At 44.2% G+C, this 23840-nt stretch overlaps 1 protein-coding gene across 1 annotated transcript; it reads left to right on the forward strand.

Annotated features, from left to right (window-relative positions):
- Nucleotides 1-11426: 11426 nt before the first annotated feature.
- LOC132461437 (gap junction alpha-3 protein-like) lies at nucleotides 11427-17441 on the forward strand. Its single transcript, XM_060056522.1, is given in 4 exon segments — nucleotides 11427-11654; nucleotides 16472-16907; nucleotides 16909-16948; nucleotides 16951-17441. Coding segments are annotated over 3 exon segments (918 nt in total). The 5' UTR covers nucleotides 11427-11654; nucleotides 16472-16520.
- Nucleotides 17442-23840: the final 6399 nt, after the last annotated feature.

Here is a 23840-nt window from a genome sequence, read left to right on the forward strand (position 1 = left end):
CATGTTTACGATCCAGAGTCCTTGACGATTAACTCAATGAAGTGATGTGATTTCAGGTCAGCGCTGAGGGAGACTTACCTGCTGCAATAACTCTTTCTACTTTAAAAGGATTTTAACAACAGAACCAAACATGTTTAGTTAAAAAAACGATTGAATGTTAAATCACGGTAGCAATGGTATCACTATTTTCCCAAAGTGAAGGCTGCAGCCTTGCTAGAACACTAGTTGCGTGTCGCGTCCTATGGAGATGAGGCTAGAGTGCTGTATGTCCGTAGCGTTCGGAGTGTGGCACGACTTGCTAGTGTGGTAGCGCTTCCGCTTCCGCTTTTTAATACCGTTTATTCAGTGGTAAATATTTTTATATTTTCATTGTTGAAATTGTTATTGGCGATTGTTGAAACACCAGCTACGTACATATCAAGACAAATAAACACAAAATCATTACGTGGCAAAAACGTCGCACAGGTCTTTAAGCTTAATTTATTGCATCTACATGATGAATCTATAAAAAGCAATACGTGTGTAACGCTTTACATGCACAATTTTTAAATACGCTGTGCACGCAAGTATTTTGAGAATTTTGTCTCGTTGAGGATCCAGCGGTGCATCCTTGAAAAATCTCGGAATGCTTAAAAACAAAGGACGTGAAAAGGGAGTGTCGTCAACATTGGAACAGTGCTTGTCGGCGTTCTATGACGTAGCGTCCTTAAAAGGGCAGCCGTGCGTTGAGCATGCTTCCTTCACATTGGGGCCCAATCCCATTTCCACCCCTTACCCCGCCCCCCTTCCCCACAATACAGAGGGGTAAAACGTTCCCCTAAGAAATGAGACACGACCCCTCCATTACGCCGCGTCTTCATCGCTTGAAGCTCGCGGACTGCTATGTCAACAGAGGCCAAGAGTAGGTGTGTTTCCGAATGATAACTACTACTAATAATAATAATAATATGGCTTTTCCTCAAAGCCCTCCCTTTAAAGTGTGGTCCTTTGGAAGCTTCATTTCAAGGGCTACGTAGCCCTACGTCTTGGCCCTAGCCCTTAACCCAAATGAGAGTTGGGACAGCCCTACCCCTACAAAAACAAGGGGGAGGGGTAAGGGTAAGGGGTGGAATGGGATTGGGCCTGGTAAACAGGGACGGAGTAAAAGGATGGGGTTTATTTGGACAGGGATAGATGACTAGCCAGGGCTAGGCAAGCGATGGTCAGACAGGCTTCGGGGTTCGTTAACCGGTAGGCAGGCAGTCAGGCATACAAGGGCTCGTTGACAGGCTGGTAGTCAGGCAGGCAAGGGTTCGGCAACATGTAAGCAGGGTGACGGACGGAGAACTAAAGGAGAGGGAAGAGGGTTACTAGGAGGAACAGGGAAAACAAGCAGATCTTTGAAAAACGCTGGTAGAGCCGATACTGACTGGTTAGTTGTGAACGACGAACTGGCGCCGGCTGAATGGAGATCCCGGCTGAAGTAGGGAGTAGAGATTGGAGATTGATGTCAGGTGTGTCGGGAGCATGAGGGGGAGTGGAGTAGAGTGACCACTAGATGGGGGTATTGGACGGCGTAGCAGGAGGCGGCGTAACAAATTGATTCATGGATTGATATTATAACCAGGGGCGTAGGAACGTGTTTAACATTGGAGGGGACACATATCGGAAACCTGACAGATCCATTGATGGTTCGAAGAGAAATATGTCATAAATGAACTACACTGCAAAACATTCACAAATGTATTTTATTCTTCTAAAAATATACATTTGTAAAGGAAAACACATTTTGAATGGCAGTATTGAACTGATACATATCAAATCAATTATTTAATTGCAGGCCTTATCATACAGTTTTGTAGACTGATAAATAACATGTGAAAAATATTTATCTAAATTTGAATTCGTATTTTCTGAATACCTTTTCTTTTCTTAGTTGTATCTTATGCCTCAATGAACACACAGGCAAAGGTTAAGGTTAAAGGGAAAAACAGCATCAAGAATTTTAATACACCAATGGTTCTATGAACATCCTTTCTGTACCGACAGCGATATATTGATGCACTTCTTATGACAAATGTACTTATTGTAAGTCGCTTTGGATAAAAGCGGCTGCTAAATGCCCTAAATGTAAACGTAAATGTAACTTGTTTTTAATCTCGAGTATGTGATATTATTCAAACATTTCCACTAACTGATTGGTGTGTGAAGGCAAACGAAAACGACATTAGAATGGATGTAATGAACTGATAAATATAAATTAGTGTGTAGAACTGATACAAATAAAATCTAGATAGCACTGTAGTGTTATCCAACAGTGTCAAACGTGCCGTGACACACAAAAGGTTGAAAAACAATGGCCTAGCCAAAATGTTTTCTTCTCCTGTCATTTGCAGCCACGAAATGCTTGCAAATTGACTTCTAGTCAGTAAGTCAAGTCTATCCTGATGGACATGACAGACAGCAACATGGTTGAGTCTGTTTTGAGACATTGTGGACCGGAGCCAGGTTTTAAGCCTGCGGAGGACACTAAAACTTCTCTGCTCTTCTGCTGCTGTCTTTTCATTTTAACAGCTCTAACCTGTTGCGTTAGCTGCAGACACCCGCATCTCAAACAGTCTGAGCCGTTGAGGGGATGCGGCAGCTTATGGCTGTCTTGCGAGACAGCCGTATTCACGCGAGATCACAAGATCACGCGATTAGAGTTGCAGGCTGGCAGCGATCAGCAGCGGTGACAGCGGCGCAGCCGTTCCGCGGCGCTTACGTCCCCGATGGAAAGCAGGCAACCTTCTAGGCAGCGATTCGAAGGCGTTTCCAGCCTGAAGTCCTTATAACTCCCAACCGCCCCCCAACCCTGCGCGCTGCCATACATGGGGCAGGTGACAAGACGCTGTGTTGCGCTTTCAAAATAAAAGCAAGTGAGTAAAATAAAAAAAAAATAAAAAAAGATATTTTGCGGTATATTTTTTGGGAGGGACAAATGCGCCTGTCTCGAAAATTGGAGGGGACACGTCCCCTCCGTCCCCCCCGGTTCCTACGCCCTTGATTATAACATCCTTATTTAACTATTGAATTGTAAAAGAAAAGTAAATACGAAAAAAAAAATGCACCCATTGCGATTTGCTAATTGCGTTTTCTTACATCGCGATGTTGGTTTGAATTCAATTGATCTTTCAGCCCTACCGGCCAGGTTTTGAAAAAGGCACAGCGATGGCTCTTCTACCTCACGCGGCTGAAGAAGTTCGGCATAGGGCCCAAGACCCTACGAGCCTTCTCCATAGGGACTGCAGAGAGCCTTCTGACTGCCAAGATCCCCGAAATTATATTGAAATTAGAATATAAAATGAATATACCGTGATATAATACCATTACCGTCTATGCCTCAAATCATACCGTGATATACATTTCAGTTCATACCGTTCAGCCCAACTGCTGCCTGTGTCTATTCCATTGCACTTTTGCTCTCGTTACTTCTGTCCATTGTTTTAAATTCTTGTAATGTCTTTAGAGATACAATTATTTGGGGGGCACGGTACATAGATGAAATAATTCTATGGTGGAGGGGAACAGAAAAGGGATTATTGACATTTCATAGTTATTTGAATGCAGCAAATACCAACGTCAAACTGTCTCTTGACTATGATAAAGATAAAATACATTTTCCTGGTCTGGAGATCTATAAAGATGTTCAGGGGTATCTACATACTACGATATTCGGAAAGGAGGCACATACAAATACATTGCTACATGCTAAAAGTTTCCATCCACCCAGGGCCGTAGCACCAAATTCTGGGCCCTGTATACAGGAGGTACTGATGCTCCCCCCTCCCCCGAATTCCCCCTACCGGCCCCCTGCGCAGAATTGTTGACGGGGGGGGATTGTGGACGGGGGGACGTGGCCTGCCAGCAATTTTCCGCTGAGCGCAGTGTGCGCCTCCTACCACTTGGGGATGGTAAATCTAAAGACATCATTTTATTTTTATTTTTTATTCCCATGGGCCCCCCTCTGCCTTGTGCCCCCCCACAACTGTGGGTACCTTATACCCACAGTCCGACGACCCTGCGTCCAACTACACTAACTAAGAACATTCCATTCTGACCATTCCAGAGATTTAGATCATACGATCGTTGTCGTAGGATCTGCGACAACGATCAAGAGTTTGACACTAAAAGTAAAGTGATGTCCAATCGTTTCAAAGAACATGATTACTCCTCTAAAGTTCTTCACACAGCTCTGATGAGGGCCAGCTCTATTGAACGTAATTCTCTGCTCTATAGAAAGCCAACAACTGCTAAAAAAGACTGTTTATTTTTACACACGCTATAGCCCTGACGCATTCACTAAACGTAATATAATTTTAAAAGAATTGGAACCTCCTTCAATGTGATGACTCGTTCAATGATATTTTTAAAGAGCCCCCTGTCTTCTTCTTTAGAAGAGCACCTACTTTGGGTGACACATGGTTACCTAAAGTGCCTAACGGTACATTACAATGTGGTCATTGCAAAATTTGTGAAATAGTAGTCAAGGAAACTGTGATTTTGCTATGACAAGACATTTCAGAGAAGCGCATAATGAAAACGGCATACTGTTCACCGCTGTAGGGATTGATCATGTGCCCCTTATCTCTAGGAGGGGTGATAGACAAAAAACGCCGAACCAAAAAGAAAGTCGCTAGATCTATTAACTAGATGCTATGACATACCCAGGATTGAATGATTGTATTGATACTTTAGAGTTAATGAGCTGTTTAGTGACTGTTTCAATTATTTTGATTGTAATGCTATGATGGTTATTCAACACTGGAGCCATTCTATATTTGTCATGGCTATTTATTTATTTTGTGATCATATTATATGATTTAGGCTGCATTATGAGTAATTTCTTGTCTCCACCTACTCCAGCTGGAGCGAGTTTACCAATAGCTATGACTTGACATGCCAGTACACCTTATTTATTATTCATGCCTTGATGAAGGCCTACAATGGCCGCAACATGTTGGCGACTTTTTAAGAATTCTATTATAAATTAGCCTATTTATTAAAGCATTTATTTTTTTGTTTAAGAAGAATGCCTTGGTCAGCTTATCTTTTTCGAAACCAAGTTTTTTGTTTACCAAAGAGCACCTTCGCACTAACTGATTCACTTCAGAACTATGCCGTAGCCCTCCAACCTGTCTACCTTACTACTTCTGTCCATTTGTTTAGATTTCTATTGTTTAGATTATATTGTTATTTCATTGATATTTCAAACTTTTTGTTTGATGCTGCAAGCAGGGGAGCCAGAACACATTTCACTGTAGTATACTTGTATATGACATGACACTATGAAGAATCTTGAAACTAATGAAATGTACTGTACACTATTTGATAAATACATCAAATATTCTCAGTGATGCAGAGCCAGAGTAGAGTATTTTAAGTCAGGCCATTACTCCAAATTGGGTGGGGTGAAACTGGCTTTGAATGCGGATGTTTTTACCTGTCATTACCTGTTTTACCTGTGTCCTGTCAAAGATAAGACACACATTCACTTCAGTCATTATCTTGCCATCGTACACAGAGAATTCTGCACAGGTACTTGCTATTGGATACATAGACTAATTTGTCATCACCTTTGTTGATTTTCCATGTCTCGCATCCATCCAGCAAGACAGGTAATACCAAGGTCTTGTACAGTCTTAGCTTGGTCTCTCTCATTGGTCTTCTACAGCACACTGAAAGTCTTCATAGAACAATTTCCCTATCGTCACAAGCTTCTTTGGGATTCCGTATTTTTGCATGATGATCCATAAGCTGTCACGGTGAACCGAATCTAATGCTTGTTCAAAGTCTATAAAGTTCACATATAGGGTTGCTTGCCACTCGTTTACCTGTTCTATGATGTTCTTCAGTATAAAGACTTGGTCTGTTGTACCTCTTCCTTGCCTATAGCCCGATGCTCTTTCCTCAGTCTCTTGTCAACTCCATTTCTCACTCTGTCAATGAATGTCATTGCATAAAGACTCTGTCGGTCCAAACTGTGTCTTTATGCGTTGACCTCGTGCAGCCTCTTCAGCTTGACTTGCGATGTTATCTAGCCATCTCCTCTTGTCTACCCTGATACTCCTTTCAACCTCTCTGTTCTTCTCTACATATTTTGCCCTTAGTTGTTTCTTCACCCTTTCTGAATGAGTACTCAAGATCTTCTTGTTGGTAGCTTCCCATTGATCGACAAGCTGCCATGATCCCTCGCTATCTATGGTTTCTTCTTCTTCCGGAGTTTACCTAAGACAGTTTCTGCCACCTCTTTGTACTGTGGCAACCCCAGTGGTCGGTGGCTGGGATTCCCAATAAAGGACGCTCAAGCACGGTGTCGGAACGAGGGTTTTATTTCAGGACCGCTCAGGAGAATAAGGAAAATCATAAAATAACTAAGGCAACTTCCACTATGGGGAAAAGGGGTGGGGGTTCTCCGGCCAGGCCCGTCTTGGTGTGTATCTACTATGAGGTACGGTCATGGTATTCCCTTCATCTAATGAATTGGTTCTGCTTCTGGTTTCTGTAATAAATCTGTTTGTACAGCAGAGGGTTATCAGCCCTCAGCCAAACCCCAAACCTGGAGGACCAGGGGATCACTCTTCATCTGGCCCCTCCTAGTGATGCACGATTTGGTGAAAAAGTCATATTGCGATTATTGTGGGCAATATTGCGATTTGCGATTGTGATTGTGATATAATAAACAAATGGTGTCATGAGTCTACTTGCTTGGTTATTAAGGAAAATGCACACAGATTACTGATAATTTTTAAATGTTTATTTCTCAACTCAAACATACAAACTTAAACTAGCAAAAAAAATACAAAAACTAAAAAATGTGTACAGAACTATTTTACAAAATTAAATAAATAATAAAAAAGATCTTTTCAAAATAAAGGCATTTCTGCAGTGCAAACGGTTTTCTCAATAGTACAACTAAATAAAATAACGACGATAAGATGATAGGCCTAATACAAGGTGGAGGGCGCTAAACGCGCTAATAAATGCAATAGTTACAGAGGTATGATAAGTCAGATAAAGTTTTTTTTACCTCTCAACAGTTTATGCACCTTAAAAAAAATAAGGCCTGCCACTTGTCATAAACATTAGACAACAGCCTCCACACTCATGAAAAACACCCCTGGACAACATCAGGGTTATAAACATTAGACAACAGCCTCCACACTCATCAAAAACACCCCTGGACAACATCAGGATCGCTGACAGAAGCACTGCATTCGGGCAACAAGTAACCACGCACCAGGCAGAACTGACACAACGCCATACTGCAGTCACGTAGCCTACAAAACACAAATGCTAATAGACCCAGCAACAATCAATCAACAATCCACCTGCTTAGTAAGCCTTATAATAAAAGCCAGGGCTGGCAAGAAGTGCAATAAACCAAAGGCTTACCGTCAGAAGAGTTGCAGGCGACGAGTAGGCATACTGCTGAAACGACTGAGTATTCTGTCCTTTCATTCGTTTGCGCATTTGCGTGTCAAATCTTTCTCGAATGCAAGTTGCGCCAACCTGGCCTTTCTCTCGTGTAGCATTGTGCGTGTCTGTGTTCCGAAAAAACATTGCTTGCTTTTTTGACATTAAAAACTCTTTAGCAACTTCGAACTCAGAGTCCACCTCAATCGAATGCGACAGGTCAGGCCTAAAATGTAAACTGATAAAATGTCGAACTGATAAAATGCAGCGACACTATTTTCGTTTCAAACTAGCAGCTATTTGCACGCAAATGTAAGTTTACTCAGTCATCAATGAGCATTGACCGTCACCTAACCTGGCATGTACAACCAAAATTATGCAATTTCCCCTTGTTTTTCTTGTATTTCATTGAAGTTACAGTTTGCACATTTATTATAATAGCAATAATTATAACAACGTTTTTTTTTTTTTGTGCCTGACTGTGCTAGGGGGGGGAGGGCACCAATGGCCGCTAGGGGGGGTCACGGCCCACAAATGCCCCACCTTGCTGCCGGCAATGTCATTGGGACTCGCAAACCGCCTCACCACGATAAGGTGGTGATCCCATTTGAGGCAAATGGCAATATCATATCAGGACTGATGACCTGCTTAAGAGAGCTGAGATGAAGCCATTGAGGGAGGAAGTCAAGATCAGAAGATGGAGGAGGATCGGCCATATCTTGAGGCAGAATAGAGAAAGTGATGGCAATGCGGCAATGACGTGGGCACCGGAAGGGAAAAGAAGAAGAGGAAGACCTAGGGTCCTAGGACAACGTGGAGAAGCAGTGTGGAGAAGGAGAGGAGCGATGGTGGCTGGGGATCAGGGGATGAGGTGCGGGTTGCAGCAGCGGGCCGAGAGAAATGGAAAGGTTCTGTACAGACCCTAGGAGGAGCGGAGTCGTTATCTGCAGCAAAGTGAATTATTTCTGGTAAAGCAGTTATGGGGCCCTATTTTAACGGTCTGAAACGCACGTGAGAAGCGCCAAGCGCAAGTAGCTTTGTGGGCGGTTCTATGGCGATGTCGCTAGTTTACCGGCGCAAAAAATGACTCACACGCCTGCCGCATATCTGAAAAGGGTTGGTCTGAAGCAGCCTAATTACCCCTAGGTGTGGTTTGGGTGTAACGTGCAACAAACCAATGAGAGTGCCAGCTCCCATCCCCTTTAAGAGCCACGAGCGCATTTGAATCTGACGAGTTGATATTTTGACAGCGCGACTGCAGTCTCAGATGAGACAGATGCACATGAATTTCAAACTACAAATGGCTCAGTTTATGGCCAAATAATATGGCCTAATTCACACATGGAATAAGGTTTTCTTCCACAACTTCAGAAATACTGAGTCCTCAAATAAATTTCGGCAAAGAAAACGTATATGATATAACATAGTATATGCGGTAACTGTGGTTCTATTTAAAGATATAGGCCTGCGCAATACATTATAAACATCGTTTCTTATCAGTATTGTATGCATTATCGTAATCGACTTGTGTTCCTATTATATGCATGTGTCCCCCCGTTAATATACATTGCCATGGACTGTATTATGCGTTACTTGTTTAGTTTGCGTGTGTTTAAACAGATGGACGCACACACGCATTCATTAATTATTTTACACATACACACACACGCGCGCCCGCATTCATTCATTATTTTTAACACTCACTCGCGGTAAAACAATGTTTTCTCACGATCAAATACTTGTCAATCCTAAAAGTTATGGTCATGTACACGATGTCTGTGTCAAGAAAATATGTGTTTGCTGTACGTGTTTGCAGATGCATTGATTTAAAAGTACAACTTATTACCGCTGTATCAGCTGTTCTTTCCCAAATAATTTACCAAGAATGTGTGGCTAGGTAGATGAGAGAAGCAAAGTGTATGCGCGAGGTGCAGAACCAACATTATGCATGCGCCCTTAAAATAGCATCTGAACGACGCGCCACTGACTTTAAACCAGATATTTCCTTGTTTGTGGCGCAAATGGTTTCTGAAACTGCAAAATAGCACCAGGGAACGTTTGCGCCAGACCACGTCTCCTCCTTTCGCCCAACCGCCCCTTGGGGCGCAAGATCATTCCCTAATTTACCGAAGCATGGTGCAGGAGGGAAAAGAACGCTCTGCGCCAGTTGCAAACTAGCAACGACACATGCGCCAGTGATTAAGTCACTTGCGCCGGATGCAAGATAGGGCCCATGGAGTTAATCTGCTGCATCCAAGATAAATCTCCAACAAAGTATATAATGTCTGCCAACATACAGTATATTGTGGAATGAATAAGTAGGCCATAAGAATGAAAACAATAAAATACAGTAGTTAAATAGTAGTTAAATATGTTAAAATGTAAAAATGATTCCATTACCATTATAGTCACTTAATGTGTTCTTACTTCTACCTGTCAGGCCATATCTCAGAAATCAACTTCTGAGTGGTGGAACTGGCTTTGAATGCGGATGTTTTCACCTGTCAGGGTTTTCCCCTCTCAGTTAACCCTGACCAGGTATGAAAAGTAGGAAAACAATACAACAATACAAATACACCAGCAACATTAAGGTGATGTTTCGTTAACAACATTCCATTACCATTATAGTCACTTAATGTGACCCAGAAGACGTTTTCATTGTTACAACCATAAAGACTGAACATGCTGTCATGACCAGTAACATATTGGCCGACATTTTAAAGTCATTTTTTACTTTAAAATGTAAAAAATGTCAAAAATATTGTCTGTCGATTTTCTGTTACGACTGACAATAAAGTTGAGAATAAGATTCTAAAGTTGTTAGGCCATATCTCAGAAATCAACTTCTGAGTGGTGGAACTGGCTTTGAATGCGGATGTTTTCACCTGTCAGGGTTTTCCCCTCTCAGTTAACCCTGACCATGTATGAAAAGTAGGAAAACAATACAACAATACAAATACACCAGCAACATTAAGGTGATGTTTCGTTAACAACATTCCATTACCATTATAGTCACTTAATGTGACCCAGAAGACGTTTTCATTGTTACAACCATAAAGACTGAACATGCTGTCATGACCAGTAACATATTGGCCGACATTTTAAAGTCATTTTTGGTAACAAATGCTCACATTATCCTTAGGGCAAACAGGCAAAATATCAGTTATAGGATTACTGTAATCAGCTGCATACAAGACACCCTCGTTACTGAGATGCTTCTCCCAGGAAAGAGTCCCATCTGACTTCATAGGAAATGGTTCGAACTGTTAACCTACTGCGATGTTGGCTACAAACGCCAACGAGTTGCATAGTTCAAGTATCGGTATGTGTGTCTACTAGCCTTATACGTTCACATCTTTGGGATTGGACCGATATGCTTCGTTTGCACACAATCGATACTTTCAACGATGTGAATGTATGTACAAATCCAGGACAGTTGGTCAAAATAATATTTTGTTGGTCAGTATCTTGCATTGTTGGGTGTGCGTATTTATTTTTATTGTGTAGCCAGGTCCATTGCCACGCGCCACCTAGCTGGCTTGAACTCAACCCCTCCAGAATCAGGATATGTGATGATGATGAGATTGAAACAGTTTATTTATTCAAACGGTTTATTGCAGAGTTCAGGGTGTGTGGTGACGGCTGATTTAACCCGTACACATTGATTGCCAGCGTAGAGGTAGAAAAGGTGACCAGACGACTTATTTGATCAATGGAGTCTATTTAACGTATAGCTCACAAGAGTAGCTACATGAACTGAATCCCATGCCACACACAAAGAATAACAGGTTATTCTAACCTCAACTTTTTTCAACCCATTTATTTGTGCCTTCTTCCTTCTAGCTGTCAGGCCATTACTCAGAAACCAACCTGGGCGGATTGAAACTGGCTTTGAATGCGGATGATTTTTCCCCTCACAGTTAACCCGTCTCAGTTGACCCTGACCACGCCCACCGATAAATGGGGGAAATCTGGAAAGTTTTAAGGAAGTAATCAACGAGACAGGACACACTTTGACTCATCAGGCTGGAGTTCTTATCTTCAGCTAATTAAATTATTTCTGGTAAAGCACTCATGGGGTTAATCTGCTGCAATATAAATCTCCAACTAAGTAAATAATGGAGAGAGAGTGAGAGAACGATGAGCCACCGACTGTAGGAAAGTATCAAAGTGGAGGCTGCTGTTGACCGTCTCTGAGAAACGCCTGCGACATCTCTGCCGTGAGTATACCGTCTGCGATAATTATTCGGTGAGTGCTGCATGCAGCGCTCAACTATTGTTATTTTAGAGTTCATTCTTTCTTTCTTTTCTTTTTTTTCTTTCTTTCTTATTCCCTACAAAAATTGGGACATATCTCCTTCCACAACTTTTCAACTAGCGACTCCATTCAAATTGCACGCTTCATTTCAAATGTTTAGAATATTTTCAACTTTAGATATTCTACTTGTAAAATGTCTTTTTTTTTACAATGGAAGTCAATCGGAGGACGCCGATTCTCTGACACTTCAACCACTTCCAACTTCGTAACTTGGTCAATTTGTAACCGTTAACCTTTTTATTAATTAAAACAAATCCACACACTTCTAAATGTAAACAAAATTTCGATATCATTTATACTTTTTTCAGAATCACAGTCTAACCGTTTAATAATTAGATAGTACCCCTATCTAAGAAAAACATACACAAAAACTCATTCATACCCATTGCCATAAACTTAAAAACTTAAATAAACAATGAACAATGGACAAATTAACCCTGACGCACCGTCACTTTACACATCGCTGCAGCTTTTGTCTTTGTTATTTTTACAGTTTTTAATATTTATACTTGTTTTAAGATCTATACACACTATGTGTGCTCTCAGAAATCAATGTTGTATGACTGCCTATCAGTACATTGTCTTGTTTGTATGTCGAAGCAGGTCAAAGAAGATTTTCTGTTACGACAGATAATAAAGTTTTCTGAATCTGAATCTAATTTCATACCAGCTTTGTATATTTTCAGCTGGTGATGATCGCTTGTACTACCGTAATGACGTAAGCAGTACGTGCAAGCTTATGGTGAACATTAACAGTCAGTGCGTTTACATGACCCTCAAGAAAATCAAATTATTGGGTTAGTCCAACTATGATTGGATTATTAAGATGCATGTATACACCTTAGTCACACTATAATCGAATCGAGTTACTCATAGCCGAATTAAGACACCTAGATTATTCGATTGTTAGTCGAATTAAGCGTGCATGTATCGGGTCGGATCGCATGGAATCGGATTTTGCGTTCTGGAGGCCCTGGAGGGAACGTCTCTCCTGTGCTCCTCGACTACGGTCTGGGAGCCGACTGCAGGAAAGGTTTAACACTTCGATTTCACCCAAGGCTGAATTAAAAGTAGGCCTACATGTCTTTCTGAATGTTGGTCCTCAACGAGGTTGTAAAGTAGTAACTTCGGGCACATCTGTCAAAGTAAATGTTTTGTCACGATCTTTATTCATTCATTGCGCCGCAGCCGAACTGACTAATATTATGAATCGTAAAGACTGCGTCAGGTTCTCCGACTCTCAGCGGATGATGTTGTTGTGGTGCTGTGTGGTGCTGCACGGTACTCACGTAGGAATGTGTAGAGATGCTGCTTCCAGGGGATATTCTGGAACACGGAGGCACTTTCCAAGTGTTCTCATGAACCTCTCTGCAGTTGCGTTTGCCTGAGGCCACAGGGGTGTGAACTCGCTGAACTGCTCACCGTTGAAAGGGGGGGGGCCGTTGTCGGTCTTCATCGTTCATCGCCTCAGCTTTGTCGAGCGACGTTTGGAAACCACACCTTCTCTCTCTCAGGAGGGCCTTTGTCTTTGTGGTTCCCTGATGTGCCTCGTGTGCGAGCTGGAGGGCCCTGTGCTCAAGTGAGGAGGGAAGGACGATTCTGGAACCCTTTAGTATGATTTGTCATTTTTGATATGTCATTTTCATGAGACACTGTGAGCTCTCTTTTCACATGTTCATATTGTCTCAGTACAGTGTCTTTTGTGACTGTGTGCCACGTAATGTTGCGTATGAGAGTACTGACCTTTTGTAGTGTTTCATCTTTGAGTGTCTCACACTTGATTTCATCCTGAGTCATTGCTTTTGGTGTGTTGTTCTGCATGATTTAGTTCACGTATTCTTCAGCTACTTTTGTTGCACGTGTTTTTGGTAGGTGCTTTTACTGGGATTGGGTGACGGGACATGTAGTCTGCCGGGTTGTCAGACCCTTTTCTGTATTCTACCTTGAGGTTGTACGGCTGCAGTCGAAGTCCCCATCGTTCGATGCGGGCAGGTGGCTTGGACCTCGGGTTGTTCCAAATGAGCTCGAGTGGCATGTGATCCGTCACCATAGTGAACTCTTTGCCGTAGATGTAGAGATGAAAATGTTCGCAGCTCCATACGATTGCGAGCGCTTCACGCTCTGTTTGAGAGTAGCGCCTCTCTACATCACTGAGCGCTCGGCTTGCATATGCGATGATGCGTTTCTTTTCTTTGTTCTTTTGCAGTAGTCTTGCGCCTAGTCCTACCGGACTAGCGTCGACGATGAGCTCTGTTTCCATGTTCGGGTCGAAGTATGCCATCGTGGTCTCACTGGTGAGACTCTTTCTCATCGTGCACAGCGCTGCATCCTGTTCCGCACCCCACTGCCAGGGAGTGCTCTTCCTCGTGAGCTTTCTCAGCGGCTCCGTGACTGTAGCAAATGCAGGAATGAAGCGTGAGCAGTAGTTCGCCATGCCCAAGAGGCTTCTTACATCTGCATCATCCTTGGGTTTGTCGGCTTGGCGTATGCTGTCGACCTTTTTCGGATCAGCTGAGATTCCGCCATCTGAGAATATGAACCCGAAGAACTCTAGTCGAGTCTTGTTGAACTCGCACTTCTTTCGGTTCAGTGTGAGGCCGCGCTCTTTTAGTCGCTGGAACACAGAAGTCAGGCTCTTGTCAGCCTGGGTCGCCCCGTAAACGATGACGTCATCGCTGAGAATCTTCACTCCGGCGATGCCATGAAGTGTCTGATGGATAGCATTCTGAAACACCTCTGCAGCTGAGGAGATGCCGAAGTTGAGGCGCTTGTACCTCCTCAGTCCCAGGTGCGTTGTGAATGTGGTAATGTACCTGCTGTTTGGATGTAGTTCCAGCTGGTGGTATCCCGACGTCAGGTCCAGCTTTGAGAATACTGTAGCTCCATTCAGTTCGTGAATGACGTTGTCTATAGTAGGAGTCAGGTGACGCTCTCTTTCGATGACTGTGTTTGCCTGGCGCATGTCGACACATATGCGCACCTTGTCTGGCTCTTTGGGCTTTGGTAGCGTTACGATGGGCGAGACCCAGGGTGTCCCAGAGTCTTATTTGTCTCCCTCAAACCGTATTTGCGCACCCTGGAGGACGTGCAGCTTTGAATGATTTGTGACCTTATTTCATTTACCACATCACCAAACTCGCAGTGTTTCGCTAGCATGCGAAGTCTGGTATTATAAACATCTAGATTCTCACCAGGCAGCTGTGTGGCTTTCCTGAAAACGTAGACCTCGTACTGGACATTCTTTTTCGGCGAGAAGTAGTTGTTGAGTTTCGTTTTCACGTCTCCATACTTGTCTTCCTCTCCTGCCATTGTGTAGTAAATGTCATGCACCCTTTCGCCGGCTATATGCATGTAGTTCTAGAATCTCTGAAGCCACTTAGTCCACTGCGGTCCGATAGAGCTGGGTTCGTTCTCGGTATCGAACGGTGGTATGGACAGGCCGTGTGCTAGCATCATGTTGACTATCTTGCTGCCAACTGACTAGTACACTTACTTTTCTTATCAGCTTTATCGCTTTCGCTCCGAACTTTCTTCCGCACGCAATATTCCGCTCTCCGGGATAATGTATAGAACGTCGCCGGTCATTATCGAAAATAAGCCCCTTCAGGGCAAAGCAAGACACATCCGCTGGGCGGGCTCATCTAGATGCGTAGGCGCGTTAGGCACGTTGAACCATTTTTGTGACACACAATGATCAAGTGTCAGGTTAGGCGTGTTACGGGCGTAATCTAACGCGCGTATCGCGTTCAGTGTGGCCGCACATTTTGAGTTCCGTAGAAAGTTACAGGTTTTTTCTGTATTATTTTTGTAACTTTAAATACAGCCCCTTGGTCAATTTAATTACTAACTGTACATTAAAAAGTATTTCTAATCAATCTAAAACGTTAAACAACTACTATCTCCTCCTCGACTTGAATGTTTTTACACAGCGCGCAGGCTTGATGCACTCCACTTATTTTTGTGGAGAACCAGCGCCTTCAATATGTACTACAGCGTTTGTACAACTCGTTGCGTTTCCGCAATGAGTCCGTCTTTACGGAGATATTCCTGAAATGCATCAAAGGAAAACGGAGGGGGAATAATCGTTTTCGCCTTGTTACTTGGTTGATATTTATGGGGCGCTCCAGTGTCTCCGCTCGGATGTCCCTTAGAGAGAGCATGGCCACTTCCAAAACCTCTTTCTCGCCGCACAGCATCCGAAATGCCCTAATATGCATGGTTATGCAACCTAATCCCAACATTAGATGGTCAAGGTTGACCGGGACCTCTCGGCAGCAGACCGATTCAATGGCAGTGTCCGTGCTCCGGCAGCACCCACACGCACATCAGTCACACCCACACGATCCGAAGGTGGAGCTGGAGCCTGAAATTGATCCCTCTCCACCGGGTGGCAGTCGGACACTACAGGCATGTCCCTCACAGGCTCAAACGCGTAACCAGCCATATTAAAATCACTATTTTCCGCCGTGGCGTGTAGAAGACGTTCGGGTGTTTGTATGTGTGCATGTGTGCAATGGATAGTCCACAGAATGCATTGCTATTCCCATGCTTTAGGGGGCGCTCTTAGGCACCTGTTCAGGGTAACTGGTAACAGTGTTCTGGTGCTCGTAAATCAGAGTTAAAATGGATACGTATTGTGTCACGTTACTATCAAGTTATCCTTATATTATACAACAAACATAATAATGAACATGACCCCTGACCTCTGGTCCCCATCAGGGCTGATCCAGGGAACTGAAGGAGGCCTGTCGCCAAGGGGACCGTCGCCATGGCCGACTGGAACCTGCTAGGGAAGCTGCTGGAGGCCGCTCAGACACACTCCACCGTGGTGGGCAAGGTGTGGCTCACCGTGCTCTTCATCTTCCGCATCCTGGTTTTGAGCACGGCCGCCGAGAAGGTTTGGGGCGATGAGTCGTCGGGCTTCACCTGCGACACCAAGCAGCCTGGCTGTCAGAACGTCTGCTACGACCGCACCTTCCCCATCTCCCACATCCGCTTCTGGGTGCTGCAGATCATCTTCGTGTCCACGCCCACGCTCATCTACCTGGGCCACATCCTGCACCTGGTGCGCATGGAGGAGAAGCAGACGCAGAAGGAGAAGGACCGCGAGGAGGAGCACGCGCTGCACAGCGAGAAGCAGGAGCTGCTGGCGGCCGAAGGAGGAGGAGGAGGAGGAGGAGGAGGAGGAGGAGGAGGCGGCAAGGCCAAGAAGGCGCCGGTGAAGGACGGCCAGGGCCGGGTGCGTCTACAGGGGGAGCTGCTGCGGACGTACGTCTTCAACGTCATCTTCAAGACGCTGTTCGAGGTGGGCTTCCTCGTGGCGCAGTACATGCTGTACGGCTTCCAGCTGAAGGCCATGTACACCTGCGACCGCTGGCCCTGCCCCAACACGGTCAACTGCTACATCTCGCGGCCCACCGAGAAGACCATCTTCATCCTGTTCATGCTGGTGGTGGCCTGCGTGTCGCTGCTGCTCAACCTGGTGGAGATCTGCCACCTGGGCTTCACCAAGTTCCGAAAGGGCCTATGCTTCCGCCGCCCACGCCCGAAGAACGCGGAGCCCAGCGAGACGCCCAACAACAACAACAACACGGTGGATGCGCCATCGGGCACTGAGAACAAGCGAGAGAACAGCCAGACAAACAAACACAGCAACAAAAAGACGCGGGACGACGACCTGAAGGTCTAGAGGAGGACGGGGATCAAGGTGGAGGTGGAGGATCTTAAGGTGTAGCATAGAACAAGCCAATGGCCTGCTACTGCCAGTTAAAGGGGAGGTGAAGGGGTAGAGGTGATCGGTGGAGACGCTGTGTGTTTACAAGCCATTAAGGCTGAGTCTCATTCCTTTGCTCCAAGCAAAATCTCAGCCCTACGCGGACGAAAAGATGCGACAGGATCGAAAACCACAAATGTAAGTGTTTTCTATGTTATCAATCATTAAATAAATGATGATGACCATCGCATTATCATTGTGCCATTTCAATGTTGCATAGGCATTTTCTTTATAACAAGTACAACCACAGCCCGGCCTCGGGCTGCCTCCGGCAGCCGACTGGGGGGAGCCTGGCTGCCCGGCCCCGGTCCACGGCCGGGGAGCTGCCGGGCCCATGTCCCATTTTGTTCAACAGAATGGGACAATGATATCCATATTTTCCATGTTCTAGTTGAATATAAGCTTTAATCCCCAGCCAAATAATGTAATAGTTAGTTTTAAAAATGCTTATTACCTTTGAGAACGGTGGATCAATGTCATGTCTTTTTTATTTATACACCAGTGTATTTTTCATTTCTTTTGGTAGAAATATCTATATTTATCTCTCTATGTATCAGTTATTATATATTGTACACACTGTAAAAACGAAAACTTAAAATTGTTGGTCTCATTATGATTTCTGAGTAAAATGAATATAAAACATTAAGTATTCATGTCAACTGTGCAATGCAATTTAATCCAACCAACAATGTTGAGTTTTGGGTCAAGAGTTGGGCTCACTGTAGTCTCTTTGTTAGCAAGACACACGGGTTTAAGTCAGACTCTGTCTGAGGCTGGGCCAACTACGGTGCACATGCGCATTTCGACACTACCCCCCGGGGAGTCTGCGTATTCGTGATGCCGGTTGGGAAAAAGGGGTTTATTGCCTTTTGTCAATTTGTTTCTGTTAGGTTAAGTTGGGTTAACGGGTTTGGGGTCTTTATTGTTTGTGTGTTGTTTATTGTGCGTAGTGTTGCCGCCACCGTTACCGATACTTTCATGTCCGTTGGTTGGGTGTGCGGTGCGCTGTGTGTTGTGGTTGTGTGTTAAATAAAGGCAGCTCTCGGGATCGTGCGGTGTATGAGGCACGAGAGTTGCGTCACCGTTTAACCTGGGCTCCCGTCTTGTGCAGAACAAGTGTGACCATAATGTCAAACTTGTTCTGCACTTTGGTTTGCTGCATTTAGACAGCGATTCTCTGCTGCTGAACTAGCTACGTGTTGCTTGTTCTATTGCTGTCTGGCATTCAGAAATGTAAAATGGAAGTTTCAATTATTACTTTTAATAAAGTGAACTTAAAACTTGTTTTGCATTCTTTGAAATGCTTCTTTTTTTTATGTTATTAACCTTAATTTGAAATATTAAGTTAACAACCCTGACTAACTTTTTTGAGTTTTGTAAAATATACAAATCTTAGTTGGTATAACTCTAACTTTCAAGTTTGTCTAAAGAAGAAAATGTAATTATACAAACAAAATAATATTAGTTGATGGAACTTTTTTAAAACTCAAGATCTTTTGTTGGGCTCAAAAGTCAAAAATTGATTGCATTAAGTTGCCTTGCAATTTTTGTGTTTTCTCAACTTTTCATTTTTTACAGTGCAGGAAGATAGAAAGATAAACCATCCACTGATGGTTTAAAACCGCAAGAGTTATTGATAAAATGTTATGGTTGATGCCTTTCTGTAGTTCCATTATATCACTGGTTCTTGTTTGTGTGATATTTATGTTTTACATGGATTGCTTACTACCTCAAGTTCCATGTTATTCTGGTTTTATATATTATGTTGATCTTGTATAATGTTTGATCCAAAATAAAGTGCGATAACGCTGTTTCTAACAGATTGTGAGCATGAATAATATTATTATCTAATCATACCGTGTCTTTCCATGTGGGTAAGGTTGCATTCCTAAGATATTCAAACTAAACAGTAAAATTCCAGAGACAGATACTGTAACAAAAGATCAAAAAAATTTGAAGGGTTGTCGTCCCATATTGTAGGGGTAGGGTTGAGGGGTAGGGATAAGGGGGACGGTTAAGGGGTAGGGTTAAGGTGGAGATTTTGGCAGAGCAAAGCAACAGGATTGGGCCTTACAGAAGTTTGTTTCTTACTTCAAGAACGGCGAGGACACGACCGGCCACACTTTCCCATCGCTCAACGCTGAGAGAACCACAATGATCGGCCCTTTGAATATCTGTTAAATGTCTGATACAATGCATCTATTTTCTTTCATACAGTTCTTGTGTGTGTTGCCACTGCCAATTCCCCATCCACTCCAAACCAGCCATATTTATACATTCTTAATATTTATATATAGTTTTTTATGCATCCTTCGGGTGGCTATTGCCACCCACTGAGAAAATACAAAACTACTCTGATGCTATTAGATTTGGTTCTTGAAGATTATCTCTGACAAATCTTTAGTAGCCATGAAGATGAAGACTAAGATGAAGTTAGTCTGTTTGGTGTGGAACTGGATATACAGGTTAAAATAACTTTTTCCTGGTATGTAGGGGCAGTTGCGTTGAAAGGTGCTGTTGTCACTTAAAAGAGTTAGGAAAACGTTGAGCGAATGACTTTCAAGCACTTTTGTGATTTTGAAGAGACCGATCACGACGCAGCTTCGCTGTGATTCTGGAGTCAGTGCAACTTGGTTCTGCCAGGGATTACACCACATCATTATTTTCGTCAGTATTTTCTAAATATTGACATTGTTAAAAAAATTATACCACTGTAGTGCCGGAGGAAAAGGAGGACGTAGGCAGCGTAATAATAACCGTTTTAATCCAAAAAAAATACAGAGCAGAACAATCACTCACAGTGCATGGCAAGAACTCACGTGCAACCGCATAAAATGTCCCCCTAGACCCCGTGACTCATAGCCAGTTCCCTCCCACTCGATCACTCCCAGTAAGAGGGGAACACAAACCCATAATGTAGTCACTAAACCAGCCCCCCCAGTGTTCACCTCAATATTCAAAATCCCCGCGGCGAGGAGGGCGTATGGCCCGGCCCCTACGACTGTAGGCAAAGTCCGGAGGTGCGGGAGGAGGCGCGACATCGCCCATCACATCGTCTTGTCGGGCGGGGCGGGGGGCAGCGCCGACCGGAGGGCCGCAAGCTGTGGGGGCTTGTAGGGGTTGGAGGGGGGGGTCGGCCCCTGCGCGGTGGCAGAGCCAAGTCCGGGGGCAGTTCAAGGTCCAAGTGAGCCGGTTTGAGGCGATCAACCGACACGCGCTCAGGCTTACCCCCTACGTCAACCATGAAGCTCTTGGCTCCTGCCTCGATGACACGGAAGGGTCCGTCATAGGGAGGTCGTAGCGGAGCCCTGTGGCCGTCGTGGCGGATGAAAACGTAACCCGCTGACTGCAGCTTTTTATCATCATGTTTTTTCTTTTCACAATGACAGGTGAGGCTCTGCCTCACCTGACCGCACGTCCCTGGCACACACGCCTTCAACCAGGAGGGCTACTGACCTAACAGCCATTATCTCTCTAATTTCAGGCTGCACTCATCGCTCTGTCTGCTGCTCGTGTGTGCACTGTGCGCATGCCCGCCGGGGTGAGTTCCAATAGCAGCGTAGCGCCAATTAACAGCTCTTTGCTCTTTGCTCTTTGCTCTCTTTGTTGAAAATCGAATCGGTGGTGGATAAAGTATTCGAGAGAGCCCCGGAAACCCGGGTCGATGAGTAGCAATGAGTAGCACCACTAAATCGGATCCCCACATGTCTCGCGGAGTCGTTTTACTCCGGCTCTCTTTTAACTCCAGGAAGAAGAGGCGACGAACATCAACGCATTTGACGTTACCTACACAGAGCATGAATGTGCCCAAAGCATGGACCCAGTGGCGCAAAAAGTGGGTATGCACTATATGCGGCGCATAGGGGCGCTGTCATGCCAAATTTGTACCGGCTGCCAAATTTGTACCGGGGCGCGTCATCCATACGTAATCCATTCCAAACCTGCCTGGCAACAGATGATCGCGTCGTCCGTTGCCTGGCAACGGACGATCGCGTCGAATGACGTGAAAGGTTCACGGACATTCGCGAACCTTCTATCTAGCGATCCGTTATCTGTATTGTGCTATTTCGTCCTTGACCTGCTTTAAACACTCAGTTTACTTGCTAAATTTGATGAAACAATTAAATACAATACAAATATAAAGTAAAAACAAGTGTTATCTAGCGATCCGTTTTCTGTATTATGTTATTTCGTCTTTGGCAACATGAGCGCAAATGTTTTTTGAAACCCCCTTTAAACACTCAGTTTACTAGCTAAATTTGATTAAACAATTGAATACAATACAAATATAAAGTAAAAACAAGTGTTATCTAGCGATCCGTTAACTGTATTATGTTATTTCGTCTTTGGCAACATGAGCGCGAATGTTTTTTGAAACCTGCCCGGCAACGGACGACGCGATCATCTGCTGCCAGGCAGGTTTGGAATGGATTACTGTGGATGACGCGCCCGGTACAAATTTGGCAGCCGGTACAAATTTGGCATGACAGCGCCGCACCAGAGGGGGCGCCAAAGCGATGGAAGTAAAAAAAATTAAGTCGTAATTTTCTGTTTTTAACAGCGTTTGTGTACATGATATGATGATCAATAACAGAGGAACGTCACTGATAAGGCGCCCCCCGCTCCTTCGCGCCCCTCCCCCCCTCCTCTCCACACGGCGCTCCAGTGGCCGCCCCCTCGACCCCGCCCTGGAGGCGAGCGACAGAGTGTCTTCATTTGAACAGTATTGTCATCTGATGACACCTACCTCAATATGGAGAGGCAGAGAAGAAAGCCCTCGGGGTCACAACATAGAAAAAGAAAGATTGGGAAGGAGAAAGGGTGCGCAGGGATGAAAGAAAGCTTTTCAAAGTGTTTGAAAGTCGTTTTTATGTCAGTGTATCAAGAGGAGGTGTCATGCCAAATTTGTACCGGCTGCCAAATTTGTACCGGGCGCGTCATCCATACGTAATCCATTCCAAACCTGCCTGGCAACAGATGATCGCGTCGTCCGTTGCCTGGCAACGGACGATCGCGTCGAATGACGTGAAAGGTTCACGGACATTCGCGAACCTTCTATCTAGCGATCCGTTATCTGTATCGTGCAATTTCGTCCTTGACCTGCTTTAAACACTCAGTTTACTTGCTAAATTTGATTAAACAATTAAATACAACACAAATATAAAGTAAAAACAAGTGTTATCTAGCGATCCGTTTTCTGTATTATGTTATTTCCTCTTTGGCAACATGAGCGCGAATGTTTTTTGAATCCCGCTTTAAACACTCAGTTAACTAGCTAAATTTGATTAAACAATTGAATACAATACAAATATAAAGTAAAAACAAGTGTTATCTAGCGATCCGTTAACTGTATTATGTTATTTCGTCTTTGGCAACATCAGCGCAAATGTTTTTTGAAACCTGCCCGGCAACGGATGACGCGATCATCTGCTGCCAGGCAGGTTTGGAATGGATTACGTATGGATGACGCGCCCGATACAAATTTGGCAGCCGGTACAAATTTGGCATGACAGAGGCTTGTAAATATTCAGGTTAGCTAAATCTACTAGTAAAACAACAGGTTACTGTTGTCTTGCAACTGTGTACTGATCAGAATGGAGCCTACAATATAACGGATCATAACAAGAAAAATAATGGAACTTGTTTGTGGTTATTTTGTTTTACTTCAATCTCTATGCAAGTCTTTGTTTTATGTCAATAGACCCAGTAAACCGGTTTGGTGAAGCTAGAGTTGCTGGCACGCGCCTTGTGGTGGGGAATAAAAACTGGCAGTGTCTTTCAAAGATACTGAAGCACCATCAAACAAGTGGTTACCACATAAATGCTTATCTGATGTGGAAAGAATTGGCATCCCGCCTAGGTAATTATGCCTAGGTAAAACTATTAGCGAATTGCAGAGTGATCTGCTCGAGTGACTCGAGTGATCGACTGCATACTCTTCCTTGCAGAAAGAAACCTGCCACTGAGGTGGACAAAATGCACAGTTAGGAAATCCTAGAAGTGGACATTTTCTGGGTATCCTTATTCTCTTATGCCGCGTTACCACAGCAGGGTGCGGAACGGATCGGTTCGCAAAGGTGCGGTAGGGAGGGGCCGGTATAGCCCAGCTCAGTTCCGAGGTTGCGTTTCCATCGCCGACAGTACCCTTTAAGGTAGGCCGGATGTCGATCACCGCGGCAGCTACGTAGACATAGTAAACAACGTCTTCCTCCCCAAGAATGCAGAGGAACGTCTCCACCTCCTTGTTCGCCTAAGCAAGCGTTTTACGCGACATGTTAATTAAAGAATAATACCTCAAGGCTACTGTTTGTTTGT

Source organism: Gadus macrocephalus, chromosome 7 (assembly GCF_031168955.1).
Source record: "Gadus macrocephalus chromosome 7, ASM3116895v1".
Lineage (NCBI taxonomy): Eukaryota > Metazoa > Chordata > Actinopteri > Gadiformes > Gadidae > Gadus > Gadus macrocephalus.